The sequence below is a fragment of the Papio anubis genome, chromosome 16 (genome assembly GCF_008728515.1).
Source record: "Papio anubis isolate 15944 chromosome 16, Panubis1.0, whole genome shotgun sequence".
NCBI classification, from domain to species: Eukaryota; Metazoa; Chordata; class Mammalia; order Primates; family Cercopithecidae; genus Papio; species Papio anubis.
Genome location: NC_044991.1, coordinates 4,146,929 through 4,168,849, shown reverse-complemented (window position 1 = coordinate 4,168,849; position 21,921 = coordinate 4,146,929). Strand labels below are relative to the sequence as shown.

The 21,921-nt window shown below is 55.0% G+C and overlaps 1 protein-coding gene across 1 annotated transcript in view; it reads right to left on the bottom strand.

Annotated features, from left to right (window-relative positions):
- The window catches only part of CELSR1 (cadherin EGF LAG seven-pass G-type receptor 1), a 169,660-nt gene extending 148,410 nt beyond the window's left edge, over positions 1-21,250 (bottom strand). Inside the window, exon 1 of the mRNA XM_031656181.1 lies at positions 17,358-21,250. Coding sequence (XP_031512041.1) covers positions 17,358-20,904 — 3,547 coding nt within the window. The 5' untranslated portion in view covers positions 20,905-21,250. The remainder of the gene's footprint in view (positions 1-17,357) is intronic.
- Positions 21,251-21,921: the final 671 nt, after the last annotated feature.

Below are 21,921 nucleotides of genomic sequence, written 5' to 3'. Positions count from 1 at the left end.
TGTGAATGTACTAACTGCCACTGAATCGCATGCCTCAGAAAGGCTAAGACAGTGAATTTCAGGTTCAGTGAACTGTACCACAATTCAGAACAAAAGGTAACCAAGGCTTCCCTCAGAAATCAGAATTCCTGGCAGTGTGAATCGGGGTAACCTGTCACCAGCTGCTGATGCCACCAAGGTCACCCTCCCTAGAAGAACATGTCAACCCAGCCAAGAGAGCCCGGGGAGGTCGCACCCTCTGACATTGATGATGCAGCTGCTGTCTTGTAAGTAAACAGAAGGAAAGGACATGCTTTCACCTTATTTTATTGAGACGGGGCCTCACTCTGTTGCCCAGGCTGGCGTGCAATGGTGCAATCATGGCTCACTCAGCCTCAAACTTCCGGGCTCAAGGTGGCACTTGCCACCACACCAGTTTTTGGGTTTTTTTTTTTTTTCTTTTTTAATTAATTACTTTTTGTAGAGACAGGGTCTCGCCATGTTGCCCAGGCTGGTCTTGAACTCCTGGCCTCAAACAAGCCTCCTGCCTCAGACTCCCAAAGTGCTGGGATTAGAAGCATGAGCCACCACACCCAGCCAGATGCTTTTCAAAGCTCATTTTCTGCCATCTTGACACCTCCCGGGTAATTTCCTCGACCAGCTCATGTTATGCTGCTCCTCTGGCCCAACGGACCACAAAGTCCATTCCCTCCACTTCTCACCCAGGCACACGACTCTCTCAGGACACAGGCAACACCCTGTGTTGGGCCAGGCAGGAAACTGGGGTGGGGACTGGCAGGAAGGCAGACAGCCGAGGGCTGTCCCCTGACACTCCCTCCCCGTTTCCCACTGCAGCTGACCCCCACTGACCCATGCCCAGAACCCCACCAAAACCCATGTCACGGTTGGCAAAGCCATGGGACGCCCTTTTTGTGTTTTAAAGCAAGGGAATCCTTATCACCTATAAGGGATGAGCTGGGCTCATCCACTTCCTGAGGCTGGTGACTCTGGAGGAAGAATCCAGAGGGTCTGGCTCTGGCCGGGGCAGGTTCTCGCCCCAATGGATCATTCCCCTGAGGTATAAAAACCACTTCCGCATCCCCCACTGCCTCAGTTTCCCCAGCTGCAGAGCATGGAGTTGCCAGGGGCAAGTATGGTCTGTGAAGAGGCTCAGCCCATTTTCCCACTGCTCCGCCTTTGCTCGGGCAAAAAACGCTGGGCCGATGAGCCGCAGGAAAAGCAGAAGGGAACGGAGAATTCCTGCCGCAAACGCAATGGGTTTCCCAGGCCAAACCGGAGACTCGGACGGCCGCCCAACACCAAAGCCACCGGTTTCCTGCCTACGGGGTCATCCCGGCCTGGTTTCCCCCCAAAACAGACTCCATCTGGTACTTGTCATCTTCTACAGCGTACAAGGCGGTGTCTGGAGGGCAGAACCACAGTGGCTGGTGTGCACCGTCCCGGCGCCCCAGGCCAGCTCTTCTCTTGGTACCTCTGTCCACAGTGAGGTGCCCCTGAGCTTCCTGTCCTGCACACGCAGACGCACCCCTGACCTCTGACGGCCACGTGCAGGATGGACAGGAAGTCTCACAGAACAATAAACCTTCATATTTTCCATTCTCTCCTCTTTGAAGAATTGGGAAAACTTGCGATGACATGTTAGAATTTTCCATGCTTAGAAGCAAGGGCTGCATTGAAGAGGCAACTCCCATGGCTATGGCACTTGGCATCGAGATCCAGAGGGAAAGGGAGGGCGTGCTGTCATCTGAAAGCACCCACCACCCCCCGTGTCCCCATATTCTGTTTACTACACACCTCCCACGGTGTCCCTTTTTTTTTTTTTTTTTTTTAATTGAGACAGAGTTTCACTCTTGTTGCCCAGGCCAGAGTGTAATGGCAGGACCTTGGTTCACTGCAATTTCCGCCTCCTGGGTTCAAGCAATTCTCCTGCTTCAGCCTCCCAAGTAGGTGGGATTACAGGCATGTGCCACCACACCCGGCTAATTTTTTTGTATTTTTAGTAGAGATGGGGTTTCTCCATGTTGGTCAGGCTGGTCTCGAACTCATGACCTCAGGTGATGTGATCCGCCCATCTCGGCCTCCCAGAGTGCTGGGATCACAGGCATGAGCCACTGCGCCTGGCCTCGGCATCCCCTTTCTAAAGGACATCTCGAAGCACAGCGCAGCCCCTTAGCCCAGACGCTGCTATCACGGCAAACCTTACTGAGAAGTCAGAGCCTGTGGAGGCACTATCAGAAGCGGCGCTCAGCCCGTGCCACACTCGGTCTCCTTAGAGGAGAACAAAGGGAGTGGGCTCCCACAGACCACATCGCACTGTGACAAGGGAAACCGACGGTGTGCTCGGGGCATTCGGGCGGACAGACTTCAGATTCCACCGAGAAGGGAGACCCAGCTATCTGATTTAACACAAAGAAACCAGTCACGCCGGGCGCGGTGGCTCACGCCTGTAATCCTACCACTTTGGGAGGCCGAGGCGGGCAGATCACGAGGTCAGGAGATCGAGACCATCCTGGCTAACACGGTGAAACCCTGTCTCTACTAAAAATACAAAAAAAATAGCCGGGTGTGGTGGTGGGCGCCTGTAGTCCCAGCTACTCAGGAGGCTGAGGCAGGAGAATGGCGTGAACCTGGGAGGCAGAGCTTGCAGTGAGCCAAGATTATGCGCCACTGCACTCCAGCCTGGGCGACAGAGCGAGACTCCATCTCAAAAACAAAACAAAACAAAACAAAACAAAAAAAACAGTCACACACACAAACATGAAGGCAGGCGTGGCCGTGGGTTCACTATCCTGCCCTAATACCCAGTACCTGTGGATGTGACCTAACTTGGAAATAAAGGCTGCAGATTAAGATATAAATTAAGATGGGGCCAGGCACGGTGGCTCACACCTGTAATCCCAGCGTGGCTGCAGTCTCTGCCTCCATCTTCACGTTGTGGCCTCCTCATTGTGTGTCTGTCTCTTTGTCTTCTCTCTTATAAAGACTCCAGTTGTGGCCAGACGCAGTGGCTCATGCCTGTAATTCAGCACTTTGGGAGGCCGAGGCGGGTGGATCACTTGAGGTCAGGAGATCGAGACCAGCCTGGCCAACCTGGTGAAACCCCATCTCTACTAAAAATACAAAAATTAGCTGGACGTGGTGGCGCATGCCTGTAATCCCAGCTACTCGGGAGGCTGAGGCAGGAGAATCGCTTAAACCCGGGAGGCAAAGGTTGCAATGAGTCAATATCACACCACTGCACTCCAGCCTGGGTGACAGAGTGAGACTCCATATCAAAAAATTTAAAAATAAATTTAAAAAAAAAAAAAAAAAAACCACCAACATAAAGACAAGAAAATACTGACACATGCTGCGCTGCGCACGACTCGGAAAGCACGACGTTGGCGGGGAGAAGACAGACACAAAAGCCCACGGGTTGGGGCTGCCAGAGGGTATGGGCTTTCCTTTGGGGGTAACAAAAATGTTTTGGAACTGGACCGGGTGGGGGTGTTGCACTCCACAGTGATATTCTAAATGCCACAAAATGGCTACATTAAAACAGTTAACTTCACTTTCTGTGAATTTCACCTCCCCGGAAACAAACAAGGACAGAGATCCAGCCAAATTGCTTCAATGTATCCAAATGCTGATACAAATGCACTTGAACCAGCACGTGTACTGGTGGTTTTGGACCCAAGGCTTGGTCATGAAGAGAGGGGGCTGAGGGCCAGCACTGGGCCGCACAGAGCACAGGGCTAGGATTTGGGAGCCCCTGGGTTGGCCCGGGGAGCAGCGGTCTCAGTCGCCCACCACAGCTCACCTCTTGTCTGAGTTGGTGGAACCAGGCGGAGGCTGGGCATCAGGCCTGAATGCCCAGCTGGTCTCCCTTCCCGGGAGGGGCTGGGAGATGCCTGAGACACCCACATACCCAGGGACCCCGTCCCATGCCCCTGAGATGCAAGGTCCCAGAACCTGCAGAAAAACCAGGAAACACTGGACCCTGCACAGGTGCCTCCAGAAACCCGGAGCCTTCCTTGCACTCAGTGCTCCTAAAATAGGGAACATGTTCGTTCGTGTGGCTGTCAACATGCAGTCAAATAACCAGAGATTTGATCCACACACCAGGTGCAAGATTTATATTTCAGTACCTACCCCATTGCTTTTTTTTTTTTTTTTTTTTTTGAGACAGAGTTTCGCTCTTGTCACTCAGGCTGGAGTGCAATGGCGCAATCTTGGCTCGCTGCAACTCTGCCTCCTGGGTTCAAGCGATTCTCCTGCCTTACCCACCCGAGTAGGTGGGATTATAGGTGCCCGCTACCACGCCCAGCTAATTTTTGTATTTTTTTAGTAGAGATGGGGTTTCACAAGGTTGGCCAGGCTGGTCTCCAACTCCTGACCTCAGGTGATCCGCCCGCCTCGGCTTCCCAAAGTGCTGGGATTCCAGGCATGGGCCACTGCGCCCAGCCCCCTATTGCCATTTATGATGTCAAGACACAGGCTGAGAGCGCAGGAAAAGGCACAGGAGGAAGAAGAGCCCCAAGCCCGGCAGGAGGCTCTGGATGGCCTCAACCCCCAGGACAGGACCAAAGGAACCCGCTCAGTGCTCAAGCTCTCAGGGAAATCACACCCCGAACTACAGACACAGGCACCTGCTCCCACGCCTCCCACACCTGAGTGTCTGCAACAGTTTGCATTAGTTCTTCTAGCAATTTTTTCTTGTAATAAAATGTACATAACACAGAACTTAACACCGTAACCACTTTTTTTTTTTTTTTTTTTTTGAGACAGAGTCTTGCTCTTGTCACCCAGGCTAGAGTAAAATGGCACGATCTCAGCTCACTGCAACCTCCACCTCCCCAGTTCAAGCAGTTCTCCTACCTCAGCCTCCCGAGTAGCTGGGATTACAGGCACCCGTCATCAGGCCCGGCTAATTTTTTGTATTTTTAGTAGAGACAGGGTTTTACCAGGTTGGCCAGGCTGATCTCAAGCTCCTGACCTCATGTGATCCACCTGCCTCGGCCTCCCAAAGTGCTGGGATTACAGGCGTGAGCCACGGTACCTGGCCCACTGTAACCATTTTTAAATGCACCCACGGTTTAGGGGCATGAAGTACATTCACACTGTTATACAACCATCACCACCCTCCATCTCCAGAGCCTTTCATCTTCCCAAAGTGAAACTCTGTCCCCATTAAATACCAACTCCTGTCCCCTCCCTACCCCCGGCACCCACCATTCTACTTCCTGTCTCTATGAATTTGACTCCTCTAAGGACCTCGGTGGAATCATACAGAATTTGTGCTTTCGCATCTTGTTCATTTCACTTAGCATAATGTCCTAATGTCCTCAAGGTTCACCCACGTTGAAGCACGTGTCAGAACTTCTGTCCTTTTCCAGGCTGAGTAGTATTCCACCATGCAAATGAACCACATATGTTGCTTATCCATTCATCTGTCCACGGACATCTGGGGTGCTTCTACCTTTTGGTTACTGCGAGTAACACTGCTGTGAACATGGGAGTACAAATACTTCTTTAAAGATCTTGTTTTCAGCCAGGCCGGGCGTGGTGGCTCACACCTGTAATCCCAACACTTTGGGAGGCTTGAGGCAGGCGGGTCACCTGAGGTCAGAAATTTGAGACCATCCTGGCCAACATGGAGAAACCCCGTCTCTACTAAAAATATAAAAATTAGCCAGGTGTGGCGGCACACACCTGTAATCCCAGCTACTTGGGAGGCTGAGGCAGGAGAATCGCTTAAACCCAGGAGATGGAGGCTGCAGTGAGCCGAGATCGCACCATTGCACTCCAGCCTGGGCAACAGAGTGAGACTCCATCTCAAAAACAAAAATAAAAATAAAGATCTTGTTTTCAATTAGGTTATACCCAGAAGTGGGATCGCTGGAGTATATGGTAGTTCTATTTTTCATATTTTGCAGAACCTCCATACTGTGTTCCCTAGCAGCTGCACCATTTTACACCCCACCAAAAGAGCAAAAGGGTTCCGGTTTCTCTGCATCCTTCAACACGTGTTTTCTGAGTTTTTTTTTGACCACAGTCATCCTAATGGGTATGCAGTAGTATCTCCCTGCAGGTTTGGGGGTTTTTTGTGTGTGTGTCAGTCAAATCACTGGCAAATGGTTATTTCCCTGCAAGAGCGTGTATGTGTGAGACAGGGTCTGACTCTGTTGCCCAGGCTGGAGTGCAGTGATGCAGTCTCAGCTCACTGCAACCTCCACTTCCCAGGTTGAGGCAAACCTCCCGCCTCAGCCTCTTGAGTAGCTGAGACTACAGGCCCATGCTACCACGCCCAGCTAATTTTTTTATATTTTGTATATTTTTTTGGTAGAAATTGCCAATTCCTGGGCTCAAGCAATCTTCCTGCCTCAGATTCCGAAAGTGCTGGGATTATAGGCTGGAGTCGCCATGCCTGCGGTTTCGACTTGAATTTCCCTGTTGACTAATGATGCTGAGCATCTTTTTTTGTGCTTATTGGCCATTTGTATCTTTGGAAGAAATGTCTACTCAAGTTCTTTGCTCATTTTTTAATTCCATTATTTTCTTGTTGCTAAATTGTAGGAGTTCTTTACATGGTCCGGATGTTAATGCCTTATCATATATATAATTTGCAAGTATTTTATAACAGTTTTTAAATGGGATAATATCTCAGTACTTGTGACACACATGGAAAAGAAAAAGGAGGTTTCCCAAATCACAGTCGGATCTCCAGGCTGGATCTCTGCTTTTCCAATCCCTAACCTACAGAAGGGTGAGAGGCAGCAGGGAACGGGCCCCAGGCGATGGCCATTCGACCTTCTGAGGTCCAGAGGGGCCAGGCTGACCTAGCGTCAGGTAATCTGCACGGGGCAGTGAGTAGGGCACAGCCCAGGCCTCACCTCTGGTGAAATCTCAGGCCGTCTCCAATGCCAGGAGAACACTCGCTCAGCGGGCCTGCATTGCATGCCTGGCATCACAACACATCACAGGACAGCCGCTGGGGCCTTGGCCGACGGTGGAACTGCAGGGCAGCTGAACAACTTCATTCTGATAATGAAAACCGCCCTGCAGCAATCAACTCACTGACAAATGGTTATTGCCCTGCAAGAGCACTCTTATCTCCAAATGCTAACAGGGCATGTGATTTTATTTGAATTAGTTGCTGTTAGTTTACTTTAACCAAGTGTCATTTAGATTAGGTATGAAAAAAAAAATCCTAAAAAATATTTAAAAGACGATACAAAACTGAGAATAAAAACAGACTGTTAAGAAAGAAAAATCTTAGCCTGGTGCAGTGGCTCATGCCTGTAATCCCAGCACTTTGGAAGGCCAAGGCAGGCGGATCAGCTGAGGTCAGGAGTTCGAGACCAGCCTGGCCAACGTGGTGAAACCCCGTCTCTACTAAAAATACAAAAATTAGCTGGGTGTGGTAGCAGGCGCCTGTAGTCCAGATACTCAAGGGGCTGAGGCATAAGAATCGCTTGAACTTGTGAGGCAGAGGTTGCAGTGAGTCGAGATTGCACCACCGCCCTCCAGCCTGGGTGCCTGAGCGAGACTCTGTCTCAAATAAATAAATTAATTAAATTAAAAGAAAGAAAAAGCTTGATGGGTGGATGGATAGTTGGAGGGATGGAGGGAGGGAGGGATGGAGGGAGGGAGGGAGAGAGGGAGGGAGGGAGGGAGAGAGAGAGGGAGGGAGGGAGAGAGGGAGGGGGAGAGGGAGGGAGGGAAAAAGAGAGGGCAGGAGAAAGGCAGCTCCCTGGCCAGTAGAATCCCGCTTCTCTGAGCTGGAAGGCCCCTCAACAGGCTTGCGTCAGCCCCTGCTCCGAGCAGCCTCCTTACCTGGTATCCTTCCCCAGGCTCCCCAAATAGAGCCTCCAGCTCTGACCAGTGACATGCCTGCCTCCCTGCACCTGGTGTCCACCAGTCCTGCACTCCACAGCTTCTTGTGACAGCTCTACCACAAGAGACCCCACAGGGACCCAGAGAAGGCTCCCAGGAGCCCCTTCTTCAGCCTTAGCCCCTCCCACAATCCTGTAGCAGGCTGCCACCATCGCCCACCCCCGCAATCAGGCACCACGTGCAGGCAACTCTCAGCCATCTCGTTTCAGGCAATGTAGTCACTTGCACTGAGCTTCCGTCGTCAGAAATCCCCAACTTTGTGTCCCAGGGCCTTGCCACTGGCAGACAGAGGGGACCGAAGGTGGCTGTCAGTACCACGATTAGAGCACTCAGACCCCAGAGTCTGCGCCTGGCTCTTCCTGCTGCTACAAGCTCTCTAGCCTCAGTTTCTCTGCCCTTACCATGGGGATCCTGTAAGATTTCACTGAGATGATGCAGGCACAGCCCAAACAGGCACCGGGGTGCTGGGAAGCACACAGACTCAGGCGGGCCAGGAACAGCGCTCTTGCCCCACGCCCACTTCTCAATCACCCCTGCTCTGGGCCAGCTTCCTTGGCTACCTGATTCCCCTCTTACAGGCCAGCCCCTTGTGCCTGGGACACGCTCAAGCCCCCAGACAAGGCCCGCAGCTCTGAGGGATACACCCTGTGCCCTGAACATTTCCCATGACAACTAGAAGGGGCGAAGTTGGTGTGTCGGGCGGCTGGAAGGAAAGGTGTTACCTCACACGATGACCTTGAAAGTGGCCCCCACCCCCGTTGTGTGTGTGTGTGTGTGTGTGTGTGTGTGTGTGTGTTTTGTTTGTTTTTTAAGAGCCCCTGGCCTTTATCCAGGACAAGAGAACAGGCGCTAGAGGGATGACACCACTAAAAGGCTGGTGTGGGGCTTTTCCCAGCTATGGAATGTTCACGCCCAAAAAGGGGCCTGATTGCTAAGATATCCACAAGTCCTTACCTGAAGCAAAAGCCTAAGAATTCAGCCACTGGTGTTTTCCTGAAAAACGCCCATCCCTTCACCCTGGGCTAAGTCCCTCAGCACGTGTGGGAGGAACCGAAAACGGCTCCTAGGGGCTGTCCGTGCTTCTGCGTGGCTCCCTTTGTACCCCAAGTAAAGGCACCGGGCCCTCCACCTGGCAGGCAGCCCCCTCCCGTCACCCCTCCGAGGGTCCCCTCTGGCTCATTCCAGAAATAATCCACACCTCCTACCAGGCCCCAGGCTCACAGGCCACAGGAGAGGGAAGCCCAGGGGCCTCCACGAGGAGCAGCCACTAATGCAAGACTGGCCTCTGGACCCTCACAGCTTGAACTTCCGCCTGCATTTCCTCCCAAAACAAGCAAGAGGAAGCCTGGGTCACTGAATTAAAGAGGGTCATTTATGACCAGCCACAGTGGCTCATGCCTATAATTCCAACACTTTGGGAGGCCAAAGCGGGCGGATCACCTGAGGTCGGGAGTTCAAGACCAGCCTGACCAACATGGAGAAACCCCATCTCTACCAAAAACACAAAATTAGCTGGGCGTGTTGGCGCATGCCTGTCATCTCGGCTACTCAGGAGGCTGAGGCAGGAGAATCACTTGAACTCGGGGGACAGAGGTTGCAGTCAGCTGAGATCGCGCCACTGCACTCCAGCCTGGGCAACAAGAGTGAAATTCTGTCTCAAAAAAAAAAAAAAGGGGGAGTCGTTTACTACAGTCCCTCCCAGCATTCAGGAATTTCATTCTAGGGAATCTGGGGCATTTATATGAACCTGTGCATTCAGGTTACAGGAAAAGAAGAAAAAAACTTAGAAAACGATTTCCCCCAAGGCTGTGAACTGAAGAAATCACGCCAAACTCAGGATTATTTTCTACATGCTGCACCCACACGATAAAATCTACTTCTGTTTGTATCCAAGTGCTGGCAGGGATAAGCCCCGTGGCACCAGGCCACAGGCCACACCCCAGCTAAAGTGGCCACTGCCAGGGGTCCCAGCCCCCGTCTACCCACCTATCCCGTTCCTAAACAGGTTCTGCTGTCGGGTTTCAAAATGTGTAGGCACAGGCACCAGCCCAAACCCAAGGGGACTGTCAGCAGTGACACTGGGGCCGGCATGGAGTTCTGGCATGTCCAGCAACATGGGCCCGTTCCAGGCACGGCCAGCACCGCCCCTCCTGCCGGCTCCTGCCCAGGGCTCCAGGAACTCGCCCGGAGTTTCACCTGCCTGCTGCTTCACCTGGACTTTTACAAATGGTCTCTCAACACCCCGGTCCGTACATGGGGCCAGGCATAGAACTCTTGTCCCCAGGCAGCTGGTGCTGAGGGGGGTGCCCTGCCCTGGTGAGTCCATGTCCCGTGGGGCTATGGCCCCTTGCTTTCTCCCAGGCCCCCTTTTCCCATCTGGCTATTGCTGCTCCATCCCCTCCACGTCTGATGACTCAGAGACTGAGGCAGAAGTTACTATCCTGGCAAACCCATCTACGAAGCTTGGCCACAGCAGCCCTTTGGGAGACACTGAGGAAGACCTGACACTGCCCACTCCCAACGCCCCTGCGAGGGGCCGGTGCCCACGCTAGGTGGCAGGACAGATAGGTGCTGTAACCGGCCAACTGTGCGGGGCCTTTAGCTCAGCCTTGTGCAGGCCCCGTCCCCATGACACCCCGCCTTCCCTCTGAGGCTGGATCCTGTTCCCACCCCACTCATGCCAGCGACCTTGTCATCTGCTCCTCAGAGGCACCCCCAAACCACTCCACTCAGATCTCACAGAGGCCACCAAGGACCTGCCCTTGGCTAACCCATCACATCTCTGTCCCCAGGCTCTCCAACCGCCAGATGGCATCCATCACGGATGACCCCCTCGGAGACCCTCACCCTCCCTCAGCCTCCAGGGCCTTCACCCGTAGGACCTCCCCTGCACGTGGTTATTCCTGCTCCAGCTCCCAAGCAGACCATTCCCCACCCAGCAGGCTACTCAGGCCATAGCTCCTCAAGGCTGGACCTGGGTCCCCTCCTAACTGCCAGCACCCTCACTTCTGTGTCCATAACCTGAGCTGGTCTCCCCAGTCCAGACCGGCACACACAATCAACTTCAGGACAGTCTCAAAGACGCCCAGCCACATGGGGCCAAAACTGGCCTCATGTCTTCTCCCCAGAGTCGATTCCCAGTAAGGACTCTGGCTCGGGAAACACGCCTCTCTCAGTTTCACTCTCATCTTCCCAGAGCCAGTTTTTTCTGGAAGGCACAGACACGGAACATGCCTCAGGAGCTGCTCGGTCCAGGTTCAAATCCCACTGTTGCCACCACAAGCTGGTGCCCTGGGAGCCCTGTCCTCGGTCTGCTCATCTCTGGGATGGAGGTGGCAACAGTACTTTGCACGCCATAGGGTGGCGGCGGGAGAACTGCAAATGATGGGGCCGGCAGAGCCTGGGAGGGTTCCCGGCACATGGAGCATGTCATTTGGAATATGTCTGACCATCTAAGCTGGCAAATCCCTCCTCAGCCACCCCTACACTGGAGCAAGCATGATGTCCCCAGTTTCCCTCCCCTCCACTCTTACCGCCCAGCAGCTGGGACACGGGCCCCAGCTCTTGCCTAAATCCTCCCGAGGAGGCCCAGCAAACCCTCCACAGTCAGCCCTCTCCCAACCCAGGGGATCCCCCCGACTCCTGGTCTCCCTGCCCGGCACACACTGCACATGCCTAGGGGGGGTACAGAAGGGTCCCAGCCCGTCCTTGCCTGCTCCTGGCATCACCACCCTGCCCCTGAGCTCAGCCCCCTCGCTCATCCGATGGTCCATCTCCACCCAGCTGCAGAAGTCATGATCACAATGGCTCTCCAAGCTTTCACACACAGCAGGTGTTCAATAAATGAATCAACACTCCTCATTTCTGAGGCAGTGTTTCTCAAGGTATGAGCAAGCCACTATCTCCAGACTTATCAGAGCTCTGAAACGGTTAACTCATTGCCAAAAGCACTGAACTCTTCTGGGAAGGTGTGACACTAGCAGAATCCTGCTTGGCCACTGAAGCAATTTAAGATGGTCTGATCCAGGCTGGGCGCGGTGGCTCACACCTGTAATCCCAGCATTTTGGGAGGCTGAGGCGGGCGGATCGCCTGAGGTTAGGAGTTGGAGACCAGCCTGGCCAGCACGGTGAAACCCCATCTCTACAAAAATACAAAAATTAGCCAAGCATGATGGCAGGTGCCTGTAATTCCAGTTACTTGGGAAGCCGAGGCAGCTGAGGCAGGAGAATCACTTGAACCTGGGAGGTGGAGGTTGCAGTGAGCCAAATCATGCCATTGCACTCCAGCCTGGGAGACAGAGCAAAACTCTGTCTCAAGAAATAAAAGGTCTGATCCTTCTCTACCCTCTGAGTTCCAGAAAAGCACGATGCCATGCATCCAGACAATGCCTGAACAACAGCCCGCCCCTACTTCCTTCTTTGCAATCGTCTGTTTAAAAGTCACTGCGATATCCTGTATTTAACCAGGCAAACACTTAGGGAAGCTTTATCAAGCCTAGACAACTTTATACCATCCACTCCCCACCAAAGTCAATGGCAAGAAGGTTACTCAATCCTGTTATTTCACCGAGTTTCAGGATTTTCTGACATGCCTGAATGACTCATCCGCCAATCATTCTCACCCACAAACGCCACTTTCCCACATCCATGGCACTGCAACAAACATAGCGGGAGAGGCGGGGACATCGTCTTTCTCCCAAGCGCCTCATTCCGCAACGAGAGGCCTACAGCCCTGTACCCACGGACACACACTCAAAGTGAATTAAAAATAACGCGGCCCGGCAACAGATGACTAGATAAAAAGAAATGTGGCACATATACACCGTGGTGTACTATTCCACTATAAAAAAGAATGAGATCCTGGGCTGGGCACGGTGGCTCATGCCTGTAATCCCAGCACTTTGGGAGGCCGAGGCAGGCGGATCACGAGGTCAGGAGATCGAGACCATTCTGGCTAACACAGTGAAACCCCATTTCTACTAAAAATACAAAAAATTAGCTGGGCGTGGTGGCAGGCACCTGTAGTCCCAGCTATTCGGGAGGCTGAAGCAGGAGAATGGCGTGAACCCAGAAGGTGGGGCTTGCAGTGAACCGAGATCGTGCCACTGCCCTGCAGCCTGGGCGACAGAGCAAGACACCGTTTCAAAAAAAAAAAAAAAAGAATGAGATCCTGTCATTTGCAACAACATGGATGGAACTGGAGGTCATTATGTTAAGTGAAATAAGCCAGGCACAGAAAAACAAATATCCCACATTCACACTTGCTTGTGAGATCTAAAAATCAAAGCAATTGAACTTATGGGGGCAGAGGACAGAAGAATGGCTACCAGAGGCTGGGAAGGGTGGAGGAAAGTGGATGGTCAACGGGCACAAAAAATAGTTTAAAAAAATGAATAAGGCCAGGTACAGTGGCTCACGCCTGTAATCCCAGCACTTTGGGAGGCCGAGGCAGGCAGATCACTTGAGGTCAGGAGTTGGAGACCAGGCTGGCCAACATGGTGAAACGTTGTCTCTACTAAACATACAAAAGTGAGCTGGGTGGGGTGGTGTGCACCTGTAATCCCACCTACTCAGAAGGCTGAGGTAGGAGAATCACTTAAACCCGGGAGGTAGAGGTTACAGTGAGCCAAGATCATGCCACTGCACTCCTGGCTGGGAGACAGAGTAAGACTCCGTCTCAAAAAAAAAAAAAAAAAAAGAATAAGACCTAGTATTTAGCCCAACAGCAAGACTATAGTCAATAATAATTTAACTGTACATTCAAAAATAACTAAAAGAGTATAACTGGACTGTTTATAACACAAAGGATAAACGCTTGAGGGGGTGGAGACCCCGTTCTCCACGATGTGATCATTACACGTTGCACACCGGTGCCAAAATATCTCATGTACCGCATAAATATATACACCTGGCCAGGCACAGTGGCTCATGCCTATAATTTCAGCACTCTGGGAGGCCAAGGCAGATGGATCACTTGAGCTCAAGAGTTGGAGACCAGACTGAATAACACAGTGAGCCCTTGTCTCTACTACAAATTAAAAAAAAAAATCAGCCAGGTGTGGTGGTGGAACGAGCTGAGATCAAGGCTGACATGAGTCGTGATCATGCCCCACTGCACTCCAGCTGGGGCAACAGGGCAAGACCCTGTCTCATACACACACACCCATATATATACATACACACACACAAATTTGTGTATATAACTTACACATAATTCATTATAATGTATCTATTATAATTCATTATATATAAATTGTTTTTTTAATTAAAAATAAAAATAAAATGAAGAATGTCAATATTTCTGAAAGACCACTGTCCAGAAAGGACACAGAGCATATTCAAGGCTTGAGTTGTCCATTGGCTCATCAGCCACATTGCTCTGAAAAATGCAAACACAGCTTTTATACAAGCTCATAATAAAAAGTCCCTATCCCGGAATTTAAAATCTCATTCAAAAGCCATCACAAAAAATGAACATCTTGTATCGCTGGCTGTCATTCAAAGCTGGCAGCTATTTGAATTTCACTATATTCTGACTTCAAAAAGTTTTCAAAAAATGTTTTGTTCTTGGTGGGCTACATAAAACCATCGACGATTATCTAGTCACAGTCACAGTGATTGTGTTCAACCCCATGCCAGACTAAATGAACTGCCTCCACCACACGTGCCTTCCCGGGCCCTGCCCTCAGTGCGCCCATCCCTCCTGGGCTCCTCTGCTGAAAGCTGGCAGCCCTTCCTGGAATGGCTCCCACCAAACCCAGTTGATGGCTGGCCTATTCCATACAGCATTTCCAGGCCAGTCATACTGCATCAAAGGCTTTAGGGCATGGCTGTAAATCCTAAGGAACCAACAACACTCAATTGAAAACAGTGGATGAGTTTGAAACCACCGCTTCCCTGCATTGTTCCTTAATAAAACCTCCAGTTAATTTAAGGGCTGATCTTTCTGTTTGGTCTGTTTTCTACCCAGTGCTTTGCCATCTGGAACCATAGATCTTCTAGTCAATAGTGATTTGCTTATTTGGAGCATTAAATCCTAGTCAAACGGTCTGAGATTTCCCCACATCCTTTTATGTGTTTGTTTATTTTGAGATAATCTCACTCTGTCGCCCAGGCTAGAGTGCAGCAGTGGGATCTCGGCTCACTGCAATCTCCGCCTCCCAGATTCAAGTGATTTTCCTGCCTCAGCCTCCCGAGCAGCTGGAACTACAGGTGCTCACCACCACACCTGGCTAATTTTTGTATTTTTGGTAGAGACAGAGTTTCACCATGTTGGCCAGGCTGGTCTCGAACTCCTGACCTCAGGGGATCCACCCACCTCGGCCTCCCATGGGATTACAGGCGTGAGCCACGGCACCCGGTCGTATGCCTACATTAAAGCAGAGTACCCATTTGACCCTGGAATAATTCAGTTCAGCAACTAATTCGTCAAAAACGTTCTCCGAAGGAAGAGAGGGGAATGTGAAAGGCAGGCTGTTTTCTGCAGATCGTGGTTTAACGCCCAGTGCCCCTGCCCACTGGCTGTGCAGCCCTGAGAAGGTCTCTCAACACCCCTGGGCCTCAGTGTCTGCATCTGTAAAATGAGCAGCAGCATGACACCACTCGGCTCCCAGTTACCAGGGAAACACATGACAGTGCAAATAAAAGACTAAAGAAAACCGCTTGCTGGAACCCAGTCAAAGGTAACCACTGTCATCTGGGTTGTGTTGGGGCGGTTGGGTGGGTGGGGGAGGCGTGGTGTGGATGCATGAGGACCCAGTGCCTGATTTACACGAGAGTACAAGCGTGTCCGCAAAAGAGCAGAGTCAATAACTGGATGGTTGAGACAGTGACTACACAGCATGGAGCCCCCAACCCATCTTCAACTGTGGTCCAAGCTGTGCGCCCCAGGTGAGACAGCCCTCAGGAACCAACCTCCCTGGAAGGGAATCCATCCTAAACCCTGCTGTCTGGCTAACAGTGGGGGGACCCACATTACTGATACCACAGACACACAAAACATCCCTGCCCCCAGCATGGATCTGTTCCCACTACCTCATCCCTTGTTAAATCTAAACCCTATTATCGGGCCAAGTCATTTTTAAACAGGCCAAATTTCCCACCCCGCTTTATCTATCAGATAAAGTGGTACAGAAGAAGAACTTCCTAAGAATATCCATAGCCCCGGTTAATTCGCCCTTAAGGGCCTATTCCACATTCCCCACACATTTTTACAGTCTCACAAAACCTAAAATATCCACCAACAAATAGACTGTACTGCCAAAACTGTGCCGAAAGTTTGTATCATATCAAAACTGAATCTGTAAGTTTCACATCTTATAAGCAAACAACTGTAACTGGAAGCTGTTAGCTATCCAACCCTTCCTATATTACAGAATTACAGCCAACCTCAGAAGCGAAACAAATCAGAAAGTTAACTTTTTAATTCTTCCAGGGCTTCTGTGGCAATGTTGTATCCTAATAACTCACTGTTTAAACAATTCCTCTGAAACACCGACTCAAACAGCCCGCCAATCTGAGGTCTTCTTGGCAGTAGTTTGGGTTTATAAATAAGGTCATCTGCCTGCAATAGCATCCTTGGATGTCAGGCAAACCTCAAAGAGCCACTAGGGGACCTTTATTTTTCCCCCAACCCCCGCGAAGTTCTTCTGTCTCTTCTGTGTCTCCCAATTCCAACACCTCCCCAGCCCCGCGGGCCAGCCCTGGCACACAGGGTCAGAGGCGTGGAGGACCGGCCAAACTTCTGACAGCTGAGCCAAGGCTTCCCCTCCCTTCCGTTCACCTCCAGCCCCAGTGCAGGCGAGCAAGGTTCCCACACTGGCTCCACCACTAACTGGGCAGGCCTCTTCAACAGCACCCAAATTACAAGCCCGCGTCCAGGGGCAGAAGCCAAGATCAAATGAGGCTATGCTTTTCAAAGAGCTTGCACAAAGCCCTACACACGTAAGGCCGACTGTTATTATCTGCAGGAGACAGAAAAACCAGACCAAGGGAACACCGGCTGCATTATAGGGTGACTCAGGGACCCATCTGACAATTTCCAACGGTCCCACCCTGGAATTAATTGGCACATGGAAGAGGCAGTGACCTCTGATCTTCCCAGAGACCCCTGTGGCTGGCTGATGAAAGAGCACCCCCAAGCAAACCCTGTGACCCAGATCACCTGGAGGCCACATTTTAATAGCTGTACTCAGGAGTCACTAGCCTGCTGAGAAAGGCGCTGAGCCCTGGTCTTGAACTTGGAGAACCACAGGCCTGCTCCCAGGAAAATGCTGACGGAAGTGGCGCGGTGCCTCTCCCCCTCGCTGGGCCTAGGTGGGGTGCTCACCCCCAGCATCCAACCAGCGGCAACAAATCCTTGCAGAGCTGCCCAGGCCCGGCCCAAATGCGCCCCGGCATGCCAGGCGGGGCCCTTGGCGGGTTCCTGAGGCTCTCCAGGAGGCCCATTCCGAGCTGTTCCTCCCACCCCGACGGCTACTCACCAGACACAGACACCTCCATGAGCGCCTCCAGCGGCCGGTTGTTGTCCAGGTCGCGGCTGAGCTGCAGCTCACCCGTGGCGGGGTCCAACAGCAACAGGCGCAGCTCATTGCCCTGCAGGAAGGTGTAGTTGAGGCTGTCCGACACGTCGGGGTCATGGGCCGGGATGCGGCCGATCACCCCGGTGGGGAAGTTGTTGGACTTGTTGGTGACATAGTTGTTGAAGAGGATCTGGAAGTCAGGCAGCACAGGCGGGTTGTCATTCTGGTCCACGAGAAGGATGTGGACCGTGGCTCGGCTCACCAGCGGAGCCGATGTGGCCTGCACCACCAGCACATACTCCCGCCGGACCTCAAAGTCCAGCTCCACCATGGCACGCAGGTCCCCGTTGAGCAGGTCCAGCTGGAAGAAATGCCGCATATCCCCTTCCACAATCTGATACATGATCTGGGCATTGGGGCCTTCATCGGGGTCGTTGGCACGAATCTTTGCCACCACCGACCCCACTGGGTTGTTCTCCTCAACAAACAGCTCCAGCTCATCCTTCTCAAACATGGGGGCATTGTCATTAATGTCCAAGATGGTCACCTGGATTTCCACCGAGGCGCTAAGGGGAGTGGGACTGCCCCGATCCACAGCCAGAGCCCAAAGGTTGTACACGGCCACATTCTCCCGGTCCAGCCGGCGCTGGGTGCGGATCACACCAGACGTGGGCTCGATGTAGAAGTCCCCATCGCCGTCGTCCCCACCCTGGAAGGTGTACAGCAGACGTCCATTGGGACCTGAGTCCCGGTCCGTGGCGGAGACCTGGAGGATGCTGGTTGAGGGTGGAGCATCCTCAAAGATGGAACCCTGGTAGAAATCCCACAGGAACTGGGGCGCATTGTCATTGGCATCGAGGATGAGGATCTCTAGGGTGGTGGTGTCTGATTTCTGCGGGATGCCGTTGTCCTGGGCCATGATGGTCAGTGTGTAGGCGACCTGGTTTTCATAGTCCAACTCCATCATGGTGTACATGGTGCCACTGTCGGGGTCGATGCGGAACTGCGGCACGGGGTCCTGAATCACGTAGGTGATGCGGGCATTCTCTCCTGTGTCCTCATCGTTGGCACTGAGGGTAGCAATGGAGGTGCCCACAGGCCTGTCCTCACTGACACTCACTGTGTAATGGGAGCTCTGAAAGACGGGCCGGTGGGTGTTGGCATCGGTGACATTGATTAGGACATGCGCCGTGTGTGACCGTGTGCCGTCAGAGGCCGTCACCGCCAGCACGTACTGCTGCTCCTGTTTGTAGTCCAGAGGTAGCGCCAGGGTGATGAGGCCGCCCCCTCTCTGGCTGCTGAGTGCAAAGCGGTTCCGGGTGTTGCCCCCCGTGAGCTGGTAGGTAATCACACTGTTAGCATCACGGTCGCGGGCCTGCAGGGTCAGCACGCTGCTCCCTACAGCCGCATCCTCATTCAGACGAAGCTCGTAGGTGGGCTGCGTGAACACCGGGTCGTTGTCGTTCACATCCAGCACCGTGATGGACACGCTGGTGGAGGAGCTCATGGGGGGCGAGCCGTGGTCCACCGCCTCCACCCCGAAGCTGTAGTGCTCCACCTCCTCGCGGTCCAGCTCGGCACACACCGTGATCCAACCGGAGCTGTTGTGGATCTGAAAGGGGAAGTCAGGGGTGGGGGCAGGGTTCTTAGGCCCAGCACTGCCACCCCCCAGAAAGGCGGAGGCTGTGTCCACCAGGCGATAGTGCAGCCGGGCGTTCTCCCCTGAGTCCGCGTCCACTGCCTGAATGTGCACCACGGGGTAGCCCAGGGGCACATTCTCCAGCACCGTGGCCTGGAACGGGCTGCTCACAAAGATAGGCTCGTTGTCGTTGACATCCAGCACCTGCACAGACACCACCCCGGAAGAATTGATGAGCGGGGGCCGGCCCCCATCCTGGGCCTTGATGCTCAGCGAGTACTTCTGGACATCCTCGAAATCCAGGGGATTGATCACATCCAGGATCCCGCTCAGTGAGTGCAGGTAGAACTGGCCGGCCACGTTCCCGCTGAGGATGCTATAGTGAATGGCCGCGTTCTGGCCCTGGTCCCGGTCCGTGGCCTGCACTCGCAGCACAGCGGTGTTGAGCCCCACGTCCTCGGGCACCTGGACCACGTAGTTCTGCTCACTGAACTGGGGGTAGTTGTCGTTCTCGTCCTCCACCTCGATGTACACGGTGGCCGTGGCGCTGAGCGGGCCCGGGTTGCGCCCCTGGTCGTTGGCCTCCACCAGCAGCTGGTACTCGGCCGCCTCCTCCCGGTCCAGCACCGCCCTCGTGCTCACCACGCCGGAGCTCTCGTTGAGCTGGAAGACGTCCCACGCGCCCCCCAGCACACGGTAGCGCAAGTTGGCGTTGACAGGCGAGTCGCGGTCGCTGGCGCGGATGGTCAGCACCTCGTAGCCCACCTCCAGGTTCTCCCGCACGCGCTCGCGGTACTCCGACTGCTCGAAGACCGGGCTGTGGTCGTTGGTGTCTTTGACCAAGACGGTGATGTAGGTGGTGGCCGAGCGCGGCGGCGTGCTGTAGTCGACGGCCTTCACCCTGAGGACGTGCGTCTCCTTGGTCTCGCGGTCCAGCACGCTGTCCGTGCTCACAGCACCCGTGGCGGAGTCGATGCGGAAGTAGCCCCGGGAGCGCTCGTCGAACAGCCCCTCCATGTAATAGCTCACTCGCTCCTCCTCGCCCTCGATGGTGTAGTGCGCGTGCAGCTGGAGGATGAGGGTGCCCGCCGGCTCGTTCTCAAACAACGCCACCTGGTAGTTGGGCATCGGGAACTTCAGGCTCCCTCTGCCACTCGTGCCCCGCCGGGCCCGTCGCGCCGGCCCCACCCGGGCTTGGGGCAAGTTCGGCGGCAGCGGCGGTGATGGGGATGGCGACGCGGAGGGCGTCCCCGCGGTGGCTGCCTCCACCTCTAATCCCACCCGTACGGAGCCAGCCGCGCGCCAAAGGGCGCACAGCAGACGCAAGCGGACTGAACTGCCCGGCGGCAGGCAGATAGGGCGGCCGGGACAGCGGGGCCCGGGGCGCGGCGGGCAGCTGCAGGCGGGTAAGGTGGTCGGAGCTGCGAGCGCCGAATGCTGCGCGGCCGCGCCGCCGCCGGGGACCGGGAAGCAGAAAGCCCCGCAGAGCCGGACACGGGCTCCGCAGCCGGGATGGTGCGCGCGCGCCCGCAGGCGGCGGCTCAGCGCCGTCGGGGCACCGCGGGCCGCCAAGCGGACTTGCAGCGGCAGCGGGCGCCCAGCCAGGCGCACGCAGCCCCGGGGCCCGGCGCCCGAGACGCGCCGCCGTCCTGCCAGCCGCCCATCGCCGCCCACGTCCAGCAGCTCCCGCGGCGCCCAGGACGTGCGCGCGGCTCCCACCGCGTAGGTACAGCCTGGCCCGAGGGCGAAGGCGCGGGCCCCGCCGGGTACGTGCGGCTCCCAGGCGGCCGCTCGCAGCCCCAGCGCCGGCAGGGCGGCGGCGGCGGCCAGAAGCAGCAGCATGGGCAGCACGGGCGGCGGCGGCGCCATGGCCCGGAGCCCGAGCCCGAGCCGGGCGCCCAAACACAATCCATGCACCCGGCGCGCCTCCGCATCCACCCGGCGCGGCCGGGGAGCGGCTTGCGGGAGCCTGGCGCCCGGCCCTCGGGGCGGTCCGCGTCCCGCCTCCCCGGGGGCCCTGGCGGGGACTGTGGGGACCGCGCGCCTGGCCTCCCCCGCAGCTTCCACTTCCAGAGCACTTTGCGAAAGTTTGCGAAGTTGGTTTCAAGATGGCTCCTCCGCGCGTCCCGGGAGGGCGCCGCGCATCAACCTGCGGCGGCGGCGGCTCCAGGCAGCTCCAGGTGGCTCCGGCGCGGGCTCCGCCGGACGGGCGTGGGAAGCGGGGCGGGCCCGGCGCGGGGCGGGGGCTGAGTTCCCGGAGCGGGCTGGGCAGCTCCGCGCCGCGTAGACCCCGGCGGCCGGCTGCTGCCTGGGCGGTGCGCTTGGCCCGCACCCCCTCCACCCGCGCTCTCCCCGCCCCCGGCCCGGCCCCGCCCCGCCCCCGGCCCAGCCGCGTATTGTTCGGCCCGCGGGGGAGCCGGCTCGGAGGTGCGCGCCGAGAGGATCGCTATGGAGACGCGAGGGCGCGGCCAGGGCGGGGGCTGGGGGCCTAGTCCCCGGAGGCCTCCCCACCCAACCTCCCGGGGGGCGGGGCCGAGGGAACAGGGCCGGGAAAGGTGGGGCTGGGGCTCCCGGTGGCCGCTACCCGTGGGGCGGTGGCTCCGAGCATGGCTCCCCACCCCGGCAGAAAGATCCACTGAGGCCGCCGCGAGGAGTGCCGCGCGGGTAGGACCCGGGGGCGGAGGACTGGGGCCGAGGGGCCAGGGAGCCCCCCTATTAAGGACTGCGGAGGCTGTCGAGGGGGTTACCCATTTTACAGCAAGACGCACGGAGGCTAAAATGCTTCACCCCGACTAAAACTCCCTGGACTTTGAAACCCAATAGGCAGCTACCGGATCTGCGTCCCACTTGGTTTAAAGCGCAACTTTTAAATGAAAGAAGAAAACC